At 42.5% G+C, this 14,404-nt stretch overlaps 1 protein-coding gene, 1 long non-coding RNA gene and 5 other non-coding genes across 10 annotated transcripts; 1 reads left to right on the forward strand and 6 right to left on the reverse strand.

Moving 5' to 3' along the window:
• Positions 1-674: 674 nt before the first annotated feature.
• On the forward strand, positions 675-11,708 carry LOC134878699 (fas-binding factor 1 homolog). 3 transcript variants are annotated; one of them, XM_063904891.1, is made up of 31 exons: positions 675-1,108; positions 1,280-1,310; positions 1,631-1,678; positions 1,767-1,812; positions 1,894-1,963; positions 2,054-2,104; positions 2,186-2,327; positions 2,458-2,538; positions 2,687-2,830; positions 2,914-3,049; positions 3,260-3,402; positions 3,485-3,578; positions 4,051-4,488; positions 4,568-4,633; positions 4,723-4,793; positions 4,987-5,355; positions 5,469-5,521; positions 6,110-6,157; positions 6,238-6,342; positions 6,434-6,534; positions 6,689-6,895; positions 7,775-7,882; positions 8,500-8,639; positions 8,763-8,881; positions 9,505-9,627; positions 9,711-9,887; positions 10,331-10,507; positions 10,590-10,727; positions 10,826-10,922; positions 11,025-11,149; positions 11,448-11,708. In XM_063904891.1, the coding sequence occupies exons 1-31, from the start codon at positions 1,106-1,108 to the stop codon at positions 11,529-11,531; spliced, it is 3,735 nt and encodes a 1,244-aa protein (XP_063760961.1). In that variant the 5' UTR covers positions 675-1,105; the 3' UTR covers positions 11,532-11,708. The 3 variants fall into 3 exon arrangements, with proteins under 3 accessions (XP_063760961.1, XP_063760962.1, XP_063760963.1); XM_063904892.1 differs by having other exon boundaries at positions 5,152-5,355; positions 11,448-11,707; XM_063904893.1 differs by lacking the exon at positions 4,987-5,355 and having other exon boundaries at positions 11,448-11,706.
• On the reverse strand, positions 11,400-14,190 carry LOC134878701 (uncharacterized). Of its 2 annotated transcripts, XR_010167709.1 has the most exons (11): positions 14,077-14,190; positions 13,765-13,816; positions 13,536-13,588; positions 13,292-13,351; positions 13,062-13,113; positions 12,816-12,875; positions 12,585-12,637; positions 12,340-12,399; positions 12,110-12,161; positions 11,872-11,925; positions 11,400-11,712 (listed from the first exon to the last, which is right to left on the reverse strand). It is a non-coding gene; the product is annotated as an uncharacterized LOC134878701 (long non-coding RNA). The 2 variants fall into 2 exon arrangements; XR_010167710.1 differs by lacking the exons at positions 13,292-13,351; positions 13,536-13,588.
• LOC134878784 (small nucleolar RNA R38) lies at positions 11,777-11,846 on the reverse strand. The gene has a single exon (XR_010167725.1). It is a non-coding gene; the product is annotated as a small nucleolar RNA R38 (small nucleolar RNA).
• On the reverse strand, positions 12,000-12,067 carry LOC134878785 (small nucleolar RNA SNORD49). Its single transcript, XR_010167726.1, has one exon. It is a non-coding gene; the product is annotated as a small nucleolar RNA SNORD49 (small nucleolar RNA).
• LOC134878788 (small nucleolar RNA SNORD49) lies at positions 12,473-12,542 on the reverse strand. The gene has a single exon (XR_010167729.1). It is a non-coding gene; the product is annotated as a small nucleolar RNA SNORD49 (small nucleolar RNA).
• Positions 12,950-13,019, reverse strand: LOC134878786 (small nucleolar RNA SNORD49). Its single transcript, XR_010167727.1, has one exon. It is a non-coding gene; the product is annotated as a small nucleolar RNA SNORD49 (small nucleolar RNA).
• LOC134878787 (small nucleolar RNA SNORD49) lies at positions 13,424-13,493 on the reverse strand. Its single transcript, XR_010167728.1, has one exon. It is a non-coding gene; the product is annotated as a small nucleolar RNA SNORD49 (small nucleolar RNA).
• Positions 14,191-14,404: the final 214 nt, after the last annotated feature.

The raw sequence follows: 14,404 nt of genomic DNA on the forward strand, positions 1-14,404 counted from the left end.
GTTCTCCTTCATAGTACAGCAATCCTGCACTTTTGGTTAACAATCAATTGGGAATCCTATACAATTGAAAAGATTTATGTGTCAGATATTTCTGTCTAGAAGTTAAAGGATGACTATCCTGCTTTAATCATCACAGAATATCTACAAACATAAAAATATGTTTGCACGCAGAGGCCACATTTTTTAACAGATGATGTCAGCTTGTTGCCCTTGCTCATTGAACAAATCTTAGATGTTGCCATGCATGTATAATCCTTTATATATTCAGTCTATGGTATAATCCCATGCATGGTGCATCTCATGAGAAATAGCAAAGGTGCTTACTGGTTATCATTGTACTGATTAAGAGTGCAACATCAGGCCTAGACCTCACTGAATTAAACATAGGTTTCAGAAGATAAATTATTCAGTTCTTCAGTTTTGTTGCAACTGATTTGATTTGACTGCTTTTCAAAGCTCTAACGCCACCTGGTGGTAAACCCGTTTGGTATATTTCACAAAGTAAGCAAGCATCTCAAAAATGGAGTAGAAAAAAATAAAACTAACTTCATACATAAACATAGGCAAACAAAAAGAAATCTGAAACATAACGCCACAAAAGGCGAGCTTAAAATATACGTTTAAAACTACCCTACCCACAATGCATAGCGGACTGTAAACAGGAAGTGTGTGTCTCGCGCCTTGCAAATGCTTCTGATTTTCCTAGCTCAAAGTTATAAAAATAAATAGTAAGCATCACGTTTGTGTTAGAAGCTTGAATTAGCATAACTAGGTGTGCTATATGGCTAACGAACAGCCATGTCCATGTAGTCATATCTAATGCAGTGAGTAGCGGCGGTGTTATTCGCTTTAATGTACATTTACTTCAAGTTAACTGAGTATTTTTTTGGACTGCTTACCGATCAAACATGGCTGTATGAAAACATGAAACAATACGATGTGTAACCATGCTTTATACAAACTACTATCGTGTATAATGTCTTTGAAATGAAAGCTCACCGGTGTAACTGAGTGGTTACCAATGGAGACAGGGGACGCCTAATCAGATTTAGCTAAGCTAGTTAGCTAGCTACAATAACATTAACGCTACAAGGAGAGATTCAACATGGTGAGTCAAACCTGTGCCTCACTTTTTAATCTGTTCTTCAAAATGTTAAACCCTTGTTTTCAATCACTGTGTGTGCTTGCGAAGATTTGCTCTCTGCAGTAAATCCATGCGTTAGTGACACTTGGTAAATCTACCCCAGCTGTAATGTAACTCATATCACTGCTTTTACAGGCTACAAAACTGAAGGGCAAACCATCCAAAAGTAAGTCCCTCAAGTTGTATTGTAATGCTGTATGCCATACTTTATTCCTCCTATTGTATTACTATTTATTGTAGCATTTATAGTGAGCTAGTAATAACAAAAACATTTGGATTCAGACAAATCACATACATTTTTTGCTGCTATATTGTACGTTTACTGTTCACACTTGATGTTTTCATGGCTGCTTTGTTTCTGTTTTCTTTACCTTGGTCTATTTGCCCATGTATTTGTGATAACTGTGTTTTGCACGTCTGTAAGACAATATTAGAGTTGAATAGTCTCAAGCTTCTTTATTTCTGCCCCTTCACGGATTTCCCTAGGTTCTTTTGGAGATGAAGATTTGCTTGACGGCTTATTTGATGATGAAAGTGAGTATGCAGTCCTCCAGTATTATTATTATTATTATTATAATTATTGTAAGAGTTTTGTGTGTTTACTTCTTAATGTACTTACCAGAAGTCCCAGTAAGGGGGAAATCAACCCGCAGTGGGCCACTGAATCGGTAAGTTGGACGCATCCAAAGTAACATAACAGCTATTATAAACCAAAACTGTTTGTAAGTTAAATATTTTTCCTTCTTCAGCGCTTCTGCCACTGATAACATCTTCAGTATGCGAGCAGAGGAGGTGAAGAGGGATGGTGCGGACACTGAAGTATGTAGACAGAACTGTGACTATATACACAGTCTTGTATTTCTAGCATTATTTATTAGCTAATTTGTTACTATTTACATGTCTGTCCAGGACTCTGACGTCTCAGCAGCAGATCCCAATGACATACTAAAGGACATGAAGGTAGGTCATCATGAAAAAAGAGTTCAGGTTAGTAGTTGTTTGCACATGACTTTAGCTCTACTGACCTTTGTTTTTGCACAGGACATGGATGACATGGATGCTGATCTTTTTGCACCAAAGAAAAAGCCCAGTTCAGCCCCTGCACAATTAAAGCCATTTGGTAATGAAGGGCCAAAGAAAGACTCATCAACGATAGAGAGTAAAGCAAAGCCACGGGGAGCAGGTAATTCCATGCAGAGTGTTCTTCTTGCATTTATTAATTTCTCATTATTAGCTTCACTTTATTACCCACTTTGAAGTTTGCATTTAAAGCAGCAATCACAGAGTACTGTTGTCTTCCCCTATCCACTCAGATGAACCCAGCACAGGAGGGAGGAAGCCTAACTCTGCACCTGCGTCCACAGCACATAACTACAAGAAGTTAACTTTCTCCGGTGAGTAAGCCCCCCCCCCCCCAACAACAAATGTGCGTGATATTAAAAAAAGATCATAACCACATCTGTACATATGTGATGCCTCTCTACCATTTACGTGTGGAAAGAAGAAGTATAAATAATGTAAAGAGTCTCATTTCCTCTGCAGATGTTGACGACCCCCTGGCGGATCTACTTGATGACTTGCTTCCAGATGAAACCAAGCCGGAGCCTACATCCAGCAAACAGAAAGCCAAACCAGAAAAAGCAACGCCATCTCTATCAGCGTCTCCTATCCTAAAGAATCCAACACGTGAGCCTTTAAATGATACATACTTCTTTATTTACAATCTTCAAACCCACACATACTAAGGTACTGTGTTCTTTGTTCACCAGCTAAGGCAGCAACTAAACAAAGTCATCTTTCATTTGATGACGAAAAGGACGATCTAATGGACGCACTGGGATTTGACAGTGATAATAAAAACCCTCCGAAGAAAAAGGAGGCTACGCTTTGGTCCAACAAGGAAAGGTAACAGCTCTGTTCTCACGCTTACTGTTGTCTTTATTTATAGCGCTCAAACAATAAATAATTAGTGCTTTGGGCTTCAGGGTGCGGCTCAAAACAAAGCTGCACAAAGAAAGCAGCATCTCTCGCCTAGGGCATATATATGTGTTTCCATGTTGTTTTGCCTTCACTATTTAATGCAAAGAGCTAACTTTACCTGCCTCCTCTCCTCAGGAGCGAGACCCCTCAGAGACCTCGTACCAAACTAGATGAAATACTGGAGAGTTTGACTTCCCCTCGTCTTCTTGAGAGACCTCCGACAGGCGAGAAGAAAGAACAAACTCCAGAGAAGCAGGATAAGACGTTTACCTTGAAAGGTATGAGCAGCATGGCCTTCTGCTGTCATTATTATAAGCAGCTCCTGTTTTAAATGGATAATCTTGTGTCTTTTTAAATCAGAAACACTTCCAGAAGAGGACTTCACTTTTGGCTCCTATCAGCCAACACTGGGAGCCACGCCTGAGACCCGCCAGTCCCGCAGACACTCTGTCAGGTGTGTGTGTGTGTGAAGCCTAATCTTGGTGTCTTAGGCGGCCATCTTGGTTTTTGGCTGTCGCTATCTAGTTTTTTTTGCTGTCTCCATCTTGGTTTTGGCTATTCTCCATCTTGGTTTTGGCTAGTCTCCATCTTGATTTTGGATAGTCTCCTTCTTGGTTTTGGATAGTCTCCATCTTGATTTGGGATAGTCTCCTTCTTGGTTTTGGATAGTCTCCTTCTTGGTTTTGGATAGTCTCCATCTTGGTTTTGGCTAGTCTCCATCTTGATTTGGGATAGTCTCCTTCTTGGTTTTGCTTAGTCTCCTTCTTGGTTTTGGATAGTCTCCATCTTGGTTTTGCTTAGTCTCCATCTAAGTTTTGGATAGTGTCCATCTTGTTTTATTTCCGTAGACTTGGATGTTGGCCTTCAACCCGCTTTTTTTTTATTTTTATGTTTCCATTCTCTTACCTTTTTTTTCTCCATATCAGATTCTCCACAGAAGATGTCAGTCCCTCTACCCCGGAAAAGAAACCAAAACCCTCCACCCCCATCTCCACACGGCACCGCGCATCGGCTGACTGGCTTGGCCTGAAGACAAATGACGAGCATAACTTCCCAGAGGATGACGCCAAAGACACTCCAACAGACTCTCCAAAACGTCCCTCCTCTCCTTTATTAGAGAAAAGACACTCTCTGACTGGTAGTAATTTCACATCGGCTGTAAAAGTGGCAGCAGAAACTCCTACTGTACCTGCTGCTATCACTAAACACACCCAGCCAAGCCAGCAGAGAGAGGAGGAGCAAGATGACTGGTTAGCAGGAGCTCTGAGCAGGAAAAAGAGTCTGTCGGTGACACACTCTGAGGCAAAGACATCTAAACAGGAAGAGTCTTCAGGCCTGGGAGAAGATTTTGAGTCGACTGTGAGGTACACAACAAAGAACATACAAATAAAAATAAAAACTCACATACAAAGTTTGTTTCTCAACACTGAATGTTTTTTTCAGTAAACCAGTGGCTTCACAGGCTCCCAGGAGCAGGGAGGACACTCTTACATCTCTCACGGAAGTAAGGTAAGATATGTGTTATGTAAATCCGTAAAACCCATGAACTGTAAGTGGAATACTTTGTTTGCTTTTTCTGATATTTTTGTTTTATGCAGCAGCACTTGTCTCGGACAGCCGAGCCCCAACGCTCACTCCACTCCTGTCAGAGAGACGAGGACCAGGCAAGGTATTTATCGACAACTACTCTTTGGTTACATTTTATAGTGATCATTTGAGTGGTGACTGTAGAAAGCCACGCCCATCGGTGGAAACTCTTCATAATACCCTGCCATCTTCACAAACCCCACATCTGATGCCTTATTCAAACTTGTATTCATCCAGCTCATCTTAGTGAATCATCAACTTATCTTCTGTCACAGATACCATCCCTTCTTACACCGTAACTCCACCACAATCCCCGTCTGTTATTCCAGAATATGCACCAACCAACAGCCCTCCGCTCCCCTCCATCCTGACACCCTCCTCACCTGCTGTCCATGTTAATGTGGAACTCCAACAAACTCTAAATTCCTCTCCTCCCTCAGATTGCCCTCCTCAGTTACCTCGCCCTCTGCCAGTCTCTACTGCTAGCATTAGCCACACCCAGCCTCACCCCCAACCCCACCACCTACCGCCCCCTAAGGGATCCGGGATCCTAAGAGGCCCCAGTCAGGCTGCTGCGGATGAAACCCCGCTACAGCTGCCCCTGCTCCAGCCTGCCTCTGCTACACCGCCTGGCTCTATGTGGTGTAGGTAATCTAGGGCAGATCTGAAGTAGTTTAATATGAAGTATTCACCATTGCTGTGTCATTTGATGTGATAATTTGAATACTTATTTTACTCGTGGTTGTTTTCTTTGCAGCTGTTCAGCAGCCAAGCCAAATGCAGAATACATCAACTGCTGTCCAACAACAGGTATTCATACTTGTTATGCTTTTGGAGGTTTCCCCCCCTGCGTGGAATGGGAATCCTTTGTTTAGAATCAGAATCAGAAATCCTTTATTTGTACCGCAACGGTATGCACACGTTATTAATAACAAAACAAATAAAAAAACAACAACAAAATAGAAGATACAGCTCCGGAACAAATTAAGAGACCACTCCATATGTGTCTTAAATCTTTATCTCTACATGTGTGGCAGCCATATCAGTGTGCTGAATTCTAACAGAGAAATGTTGTCAGTAGTTTAAAGAATACAATAAATACACGTGATCGACTAACAAATGGGAAACTAACAAAATAATTAAGCTGTTCACAACAGAGCCAACAGCTAACCAATCAGAGCAGACTGGGCTCTGGTTTCAGACAGAGGGTGGAAAGAGGTGCTGCTGCACAGGCAGTATGAGACAAATAAAGAGCTTTTTGAACATTAAAGCATGGAGACATGTCCCAGGAGAGGCACAAAATACAAATATGAAACTTAAAAATAAGCGTCACAGGGCCCCGTTAAGGTTTGTCCTCACATTTTTTGAGAATAACCCTTCTCTATATCTTCGGTGAAGGTGCCACTCTCAGCTGACTTTCTGCAGCAGCTGCTTCTACAACAGCAGGTTAGCAATGTTACTTGCACATATATTCCAGTTGTTAACGCACAAGAATTGTTCTTGACTTGTTTACTTCTCTCCTAAAGATGATGCAGTCTCAGTTGCTGGGTCTCGGGGGTGTCAAAGTCAGAGAGCAGCCACCCGGAGATAATCAAGCTTTACAGGCTCGCGTCATCGAGCTGGAAGGACAGGTATATTCATGTTGGTGTAATGTGTAAAGGTGACAAATAACCTTTCATGCTGCAAAAAAAAAAAACTTCCATCCCATGTGTTCCTGTCTAGGTGAAGACTCTGCAGCTGGAGCGGGAGCAAAGCCAAATGGTGCTAGCGAGGGTCCAGCAGCGCCATAAACAGGATATGGAACTCATGGAAAACACAAACAAGTAGTTAATTCCTCGACCACACACACACACACGCACATGTAGGGCGAATGTGCTCGTATGTACATGTTTAACATACATTATGCATAATTCCCTGCACTTCAAGCTGCTTATGTTTGCTTAGCACATGCTTTCTCGTGTCTCTGTGCACGTGCAGGGCTCGCGTGAAGCTGCTCGAGGAATCGGCAGCCCAGAGGGAGACACAAGCGCGACAGGAGTGTGAAGACCTAATGGAACGTCTGGCAGCAGCGACGCGATCGGCCGAGCAGGAACGCTCGGAGCTGCAGGCTCAGTACCAGCGCAAACTGACCCAGGCCCAGCAGGACAGAGACCGCGAGGTGGAGAGACTCCGAGACCTCCAGAGGTACATGGAAGATGCGAAGTCTGGGACACATTTTAGTCAGGATCTCTTGCCAACACTGACAGTTGAAAATATCACAGGTGGGAGCTTTATTATGTAATAAAAGAGAAGGACAAGCGGCTGTTTTATCCTCTGGAGATCATCCCTCACAGAGTTTCTGAGTCCACCTAACATACGATAGAAGTGCCGGCTCCCTCCATGTACTATGTATATTATTTGACAGAGTTGACCCAATTTCTTTGTGTGTTGTGTAAAGTCTATACAAAATCAGAATAAGGTCAACATGAGGTCTACAAACACAGCTGTTCCTCCTCTACACACAATGTCCTCGCCTATTTTAGTGCACATTTTAAGCTGCGAGGGCCGGCACAGCACCTACCTAAACATTACATTGGATTTTACTCCATTTTTTTATTGTATAAAGCTCTTCTACTGGTAAGGTGCATGAGTACAGAAGCCTTAACTGATTATTTCACACTCGCCAGTACTAAACAATGTATTCAACACATGCTGACTGAAATAAAAATACAAACAAAGGGGTATAAACAGGATTAGATAATTGTTCCATTTGAAGCAAAAGACAGAAACATAGTAATCAGATCACTCGGCTTAGTCTTCATATTGCATAATGCGGTTTAATCTTCCTGCACATTCGGGGCATGATTCAAGAGGCACGTTCACCGAGTTATCTGGATAAACTAGCCGAGTAATACCCATAATCCCCTCTTATCTGGGATGTGGACAGATGTCAAAAGAACTAACTTGTTCAAAAGAACTCGAATCTTCTGATAAATAAGCAAAAAACTCATCTAAATCCTAAAACAAACATATTAGTTTGTATTATAAGCAAATGACCATATTGTTTTTGTATTTTCCGTGAAGGAAATCTATCTTGGAGATGAAGAAGGACCACGAAGACCAGGTCAAGAGACTGAAGAAACTAAAGGACGAGGAGATTGATGCTGTAACAAGCGCAACATCACAGACCAGGTTAGAAGTTATCAAAGGACACGAGTCCCATTTGCAGAACACACGCCTGTTAGATAGATAGAATCAGAGGATGAAACCCTCTTTATTAGTCACATGCATGCACACAGCAGAGCACACACAGTGAAATTAGTCCTCTGCATTTAACCCATCCTAGTACTAGGAGCAGTGGGCAGCTATCGTGCAGCGCCCGGGGAGCAATGGGGAGGGGGGATTGGAGGTGTCCGGTGCCTTGCTCAAGGGCACCACAGCAGGGCCTAGGAGGTGAACTGGTACCTCTCCAAGTAGCAGTCCACTTTCCATATTTCAAGTCTGTTCGGGGACTTGAACCGGCGACCCTACGATTCCCAGTCCAAGCCCCTACTGACTGAGCCACTGCTGGACAAACACTAGTTAACACTAGTAATATGTTCCATGTGTGTTTTTGTGTGGAATCAGTTCTAATATTTTGAATATCTTCACTATGTTGGAAGAGTTGGGTTGTTATTCCACCTTGAAAGTGAATCTAGATTTTTTTTTTCTGTATTCAAACAGATTTTCTACCCCTGATCAAATAATCTTATTCTATTTTTTTATTTGTGAAACATCTACTGTATTATAACTGTGTTTCCTTGGTCTAGGTCTCTCACGGGAGTGATTGAGCAGATGGAGCAGTTCTCCTCTCGGCTGGGGGATCTCTCTTCTCGGGTGGAGAGCACACATGAACACACGGCGCAGGGCCTGGAGCAGGGGGCACGGCACAGAGACGAGCAGCTTCGAAGTACGATACACACACATAAACGTGCACACTTTGTTCAAATAGGTCAAAACACACACGTTGGCCAACAGTGTACGGTGGTTTGTGGCAAGTGGGTTAAGGTTGTTTCCTAAATGCTCGTTTCAGTGATGCAGGAGCGTCTGGCCCAGCAGCAGAAGGCCATGGCGGAGGAGAGAACGTACCTGAAGGACATCATCTCCAGGATGGACACTCAGCTCAATGAGCAGCAGAGACAACTTGAGAAGGTCGGGGTCAAATCCGAGTTTAACGACAGGCTATTTTTAGGATTTAGCAGTACACCAGGGCATTCATACAGTACACACGCCTGCAGTGAAGATTGATGCTCTCCCCCTACCAACCAGGGCTGGGAGGGATCGTTTCAAATGTATTCCTTTACAATGACTAGCAACCTGAAGAGAAATGTAATCACAACTTACATGTAGTGTATCCTGATTACTTACGGTTATTTTCGATTACCTTAGAATCGAATGCAGTCCAAAAATAACCCCACACTTAAAGAAATAACAATACCATGGCTTTTAGGTTCAGTATAATGCATGAATTTAAAACATACACAGTATTTTGGTTCAACAAATCAGTTACCACCTTTTTAATTCAAAAACAAGAAGATCTTTTTTTAAAGAACAATGAAAAAAGTCTAAATCAAAACCCAAAAGCAAATTCATGTATTGTGATCTTGTTAGCAATCTCCAGTAATCCCATGGTTTGTTACGTATTTTGTGTCACTAAGGGAATACAGTATCATTATTTTGATATGTAGCTTATAACGTAATCCAGTTGAATGTAATCCAATGCTTCCCATGTCTGTCAACAACTGACAATAGGACTTTATGGTTGTTTTCCTCAGGACCGCTGGAAGATGACAGCAGAGCAGGCCAAGGCAGAGTCTACCCAGAGAGGCCTGGAGGGAGAGCGGCACGCCCTCAGCTTGCAGATCAACATGGAAAGAGAGGAGATGGAGAGAGCTAAGGTGAGCCAAGTGAACTTCCACTTAAACATTAAATCCATGCGTGTTCCCTTCTTACGTCTGCTGCATGTCTCTGTGTCCACCAGAGTGCACTCCTGGAGGAGCAGAAGACCGTGATGCAGCATTGTGCGGAGGAGAGGAGGAAGCTGGCTGCTGACTGGGCCCACTTCCACGCTCTGGAGAAGCAGAGGCACGAAAGGGCCGAACGGGAGGTCAGCAGTCTGTTGGAGAAGAGGGAGGGCTCCATCATCGGTCTGGCACAGGTGACGGTTTTTTTCAGTTAACAATTAATGCTGTCATTATGTTTACTATGACCACTCTCAGGTGTTCTGGGACAGGTGCTTTCTTGTCCTCAGAGTCAGGCTAAACATGGAGAAGCAGCTTTTAGTTATGCTCCATATATCTGGTGCCTTTTAAGAATTTACATTACATTTCATATCTTATACTGCACTCTTACTTTTATCCTGTTACTTAAAAGCTGTGTTTTTCAATTATAGTTTGTTTTAATTTGTATTGTCTTTGTTTTTAATGTATTTCATGTCGTCTTATGAAGTTTTTCTTATGCACTATATCTAAATCCTTTTTTTTGTCAAGCACTTGTGTAGATTTTTTTGAAATGTGCTATAGAAAACGAACGTGCCTTGTAGAAAATGTAATATTGAAAAAGTACCTTAAAGGACATCATACATCTACTTTTCTCTTGCAGGAACAAGCTGACTTAAAGCTTCACACCGCAGAGCTGAAGCAGAAGCAGATGGCTGTGGCACAGGAGAGAGAGACTCTGGAAAGACTGAGAGAAGACCTGGACAGCGAGAAAGACAGAATCAGCAGCACAGCGCTGAGACTCAAGACCAGAGCCCAGGAGGTGGAGGCCTTCAGCAAGGTAAGGTCACACCATGATTCCTAAATGTAGTGCAGGAAGAAATATGCAATATCCTGAGTTTGGACCCGGATGCTTTCTACAGCTTGCAGCAGAAAAGTTTGAGGAAGGAGAACGAGCATTGCAGGAGGCCAAACGAGTGGAGAGTGACCACGAGGCGAGACTCAGAAGTATCCATATGCAGACAGAGCAGCTGAGGCAGCAAGAACAGCGAATCCTTCAGGTGAGTCTCTGTCAGCTCTTTATGCCAGGTTCTTCAGGTTCCATTTCAGAGAAAAATTTGATCAGATTGTAACAGTACCTAACCTACTCTTCATACAGGAGCGAATGCGGTTAAGTCATCTGCAGAAGGACACCGAGATTCTGAGACAAGACGCTCCTATTAGTTCTTTAGCACATATTCCTCCCATCCTACCAGGTGAGGTCTTTATCCAGTTGGACTATTTAAAAAAAATGCTAACTCAAAATCTATAATCACCCCATTTGAAATAAAGTATAACAGGTTTATTTGTATCTGTAGATTCAGTGTTGCCAAACCCGGAGCGGACATCTACCCTGAACTTTCAACCTCCTACTTCGTTGGCCAACTCTCAGTCCATGGCCCTTCAGGCCAGTCTGGCTCTGTGGAAGTATACTTCAGAAAAGGTAACCCATGGGAGACTGACAAAAGCCTTGTCTTTCAATAAGATTTCTAACCAGTATGACAAATCTGATGTGAGCATTTATATCGGTGCATGACATAGCACTGAAGTAGGTAAACCTTTAGTCATTTCATAATATTTCAAGTATTACACTTTGATTTCACATCTTAGTTACTGATAACCTAAAAAGTGGAAAATATAACCCAACAGTTTGAGCCCTTAGATTGCATAAATAAAATTAAAGCACAAAGTGATTGATATTGAGGTTTTTATTGTCCATGACTTTCTCCCCCTCCCCACAGGACCGGGAATACCTCCAAGAGGAGCAGGTGTTCTTGGAGAATTTAAAGAAGAAATCTTACAGATCGCCCTTCAACACAGATTGACCAATACATGCTGGGCCCCTCCCAGTAAGATCCATGTTACATTTTATGTGTACTTTAATGTTTTATACAAACAATTTTATTAAACACATTTTTGAGCAAACGTGGTTTTTTTTCTACACCAACAAAGCTAAGGCGCCTTCTGGATGAATCCCGAGCCGTGTCAGCTTCCCCATTATTTGATCTGAAAAGGGGAAATAATACAAGTTTAAAACCCAACTACTATAGACTGTAAACTGTTTGTGAAGTCAAGCCTCAGGTTACCATAGGTCCACACTTGTGTTCAGACAGGGATAACTTTTATCATCACTGGCTTGACTCATCAATCTGCACTTTTATTTACCTGAACAACATCTCTCCGCACCAAAGGGTCGGTTTAGTCATTGCCGAGCAGGACCTGAAGGCAGAGAGTTACATCTAGATTACTAAGAGTTTGGATTATGCACATCATAAACATGAAGCTTCAACGAGTCTCAGAACAGCTCGATCGTCAGTTATCGCATCAGACGGCACTTCCTATGCGGATTATCATCACTGAATCATTGGAGACGTGGATGAAAAAGCAGTAGGGTGGTACACACCTTTCACCAGGCCGCCTCATGGTCAGCCAGCGTCACGAGGACCCGCATGAACCTGAAAAGAGAAACTTCCTTAGTGATAGTTCAGCAGCAGCATGAGACTCTACAGCTAAGTATGCAGCTAATCAGATACCATTGGTTTCAACACTTGTAATTTCTGACAGGGATAACAGAATCATCATGTATACTGCAGCAACTTGATAATTGAAGGCACACCAGCTCTTCATTCTTACCTTTGAAGAGGAAGAAACTCAGCACCAGGAACTTCTTAGTCTTTCATTGCTGAGCAGCACCTGAAGGCAGAGAGTTACATCTAGATTAACAAGTGTTTGGATTATGCACATCATAAACATGAAGCGTCACGAGTCTCAGAACAGCTCGATCGTCAGTTATCGCATCAGACGGCACTTCCTATGCAGCAGTTATCATCACTGAATCATTGGAAACGTGGATGAAAAAGCAGTAGGGTGGTACACACCTTTCACCTGGCCGCCTCATGGTCAGCCAGCGTCACGATGGACCCGCGTGAGCCTGAAAAGAGATACTTCTTTAGTGATAGTTCAGCAGCAGCATGAGACTCTACAGCCAAGTATGCAGCTAATCAGATACCATTGGTTTCAACACTTGTAATTTCTGACAGGGATAACAGAATCATCATATAAACTGCATCAACTTGATAATTGAAGGCACACCAGCACTTCATTCTTACCTTTGAAGAGGAAGAAACTCAGCACCAGGAACGTCTTAGTCTTTCATTGCTGAGCAGCACCTGAAGGCAGAGAGTTACATCTAGATTAACAAGTGTTTGGATTATGCACATCATAAACATGAAGCTTCAACGAGTCTCAGAATAGCTCGATCGTCAGTTATCGCATCAGACGGCACTTCCTATGCAGCAGTTATCATCACTGAATCATTGGAAACGTGGATGAAAAAGCAGTAGGGTGGTACACACCTTTCACCAGGCCGCCTCATGGTCAGCCAGCGTCACGATGACCCGCGTGAGCCTGAAAAGAGATACTTCTTTAGTGATAGTTCAGCAGCAGCATGAGACTCTACAGCTAAGTATGCAGCTAATCAGATACCATTGGTTTCAACACTTGTTATTTCTGACAGGGATAACAGAATCATCATGTATACTGCAGCAACTTGATAATTGAAGGCACACCAGCTCTTCATTCTTACATTTCAAGAGGAAGAAACTCAGCACCAGGAACGTCTTAGTCTTTCATTGCTGAGCAGGACCTGAAGGCAGAGAGTTACATAGATTAACAAGTGTTTGGATTATGCACATCATCAACATGAAGCTTCAACGAGTCTCAGAATAGCTCGATCGTCAGTTATCGCATCAGACGGCACTTCCTATGCAGCAGTTATCATCACTGAATCATTGGAAACGTGGATGAAAAAGCAGTAGGGTGGTACACACCTTTCACCAGGCCGCCTCATGGTCAGCCAGCGTCACGATGGACCCGCGTGAGCCTGAAAAGAGAAACTTCCTTAGTGATAGTTCAGCAGCAGCATGAGACTCTACAGCTAAGTATGCAGCTAATCAGATACCATTGGTTTCAACACTTGTAATTTCTGACAGGGATAACAGAATCATCATGTATACTGCATAGTCAATACTTAAATGCACGCCAGCTCTTCCTGCTTACCCTTCATTCTGTTGTAGGAAGATTAGCTTCATTCCGCATGAGGAAAAGCTGCCTGCAAGGGAAAAGATACACAGAATAAAACATATGGCAAGTGAACTTATATGCATGTTCAAAATGCAAGTGCCAGTGATTTAAATGGATTTATATTTGACCAAAATAAGATAGTTATATGCAAGTTTTTACTTTCACCCACATGGTTCTTACACGAGTTAGCCTAAGAATAGCTAACAGTAGCACTCCAGCACAATTCATATCAAACAGCCTACAGATTCTCTCGCATTTTAGTATCATTAGATAATCATAATATATTACCTTTTTAAGGTGGTTCGTCTGCAGTAAACTTCATTTTTAGGTAAAGAAGCATCACGCCCTGTGAGCGCCACATGCAGCACTGTGTAGCTCCCTAACGGATGGTGAAGGAGAACAGGAACGGAAGTCTCGCGTGGAAACGTTTTTATACCGTCAAAACGTCACATCCCACGTGACTACAGTGGGTGTGGTAAAAGTTTGTGAGTAACGTTACTTCCCATATACTCAGTACTATTTTGAAGCCATAATTGACCAAGGAATATATGAAACGAATAATTATATAAACGGTATGAATCATAACTAAGCTATATGAAACAACACTACAATGTAT

Source organism: Eleginops maclovinus, chromosome 16 (assembly GCF_036324505.1).
Source record: "Eleginops maclovinus isolate JMC-PN-2008 ecotype Puerto Natales chromosome 16, JC_Emac_rtc_rv5, whole genome shotgun sequence".
Taxonomy (NCBI): domain Eukaryota; kingdom Metazoa; phylum Chordata; class Actinopteri; order Perciformes; family Eleginopidae; genus Eleginops; species Eleginops maclovinus.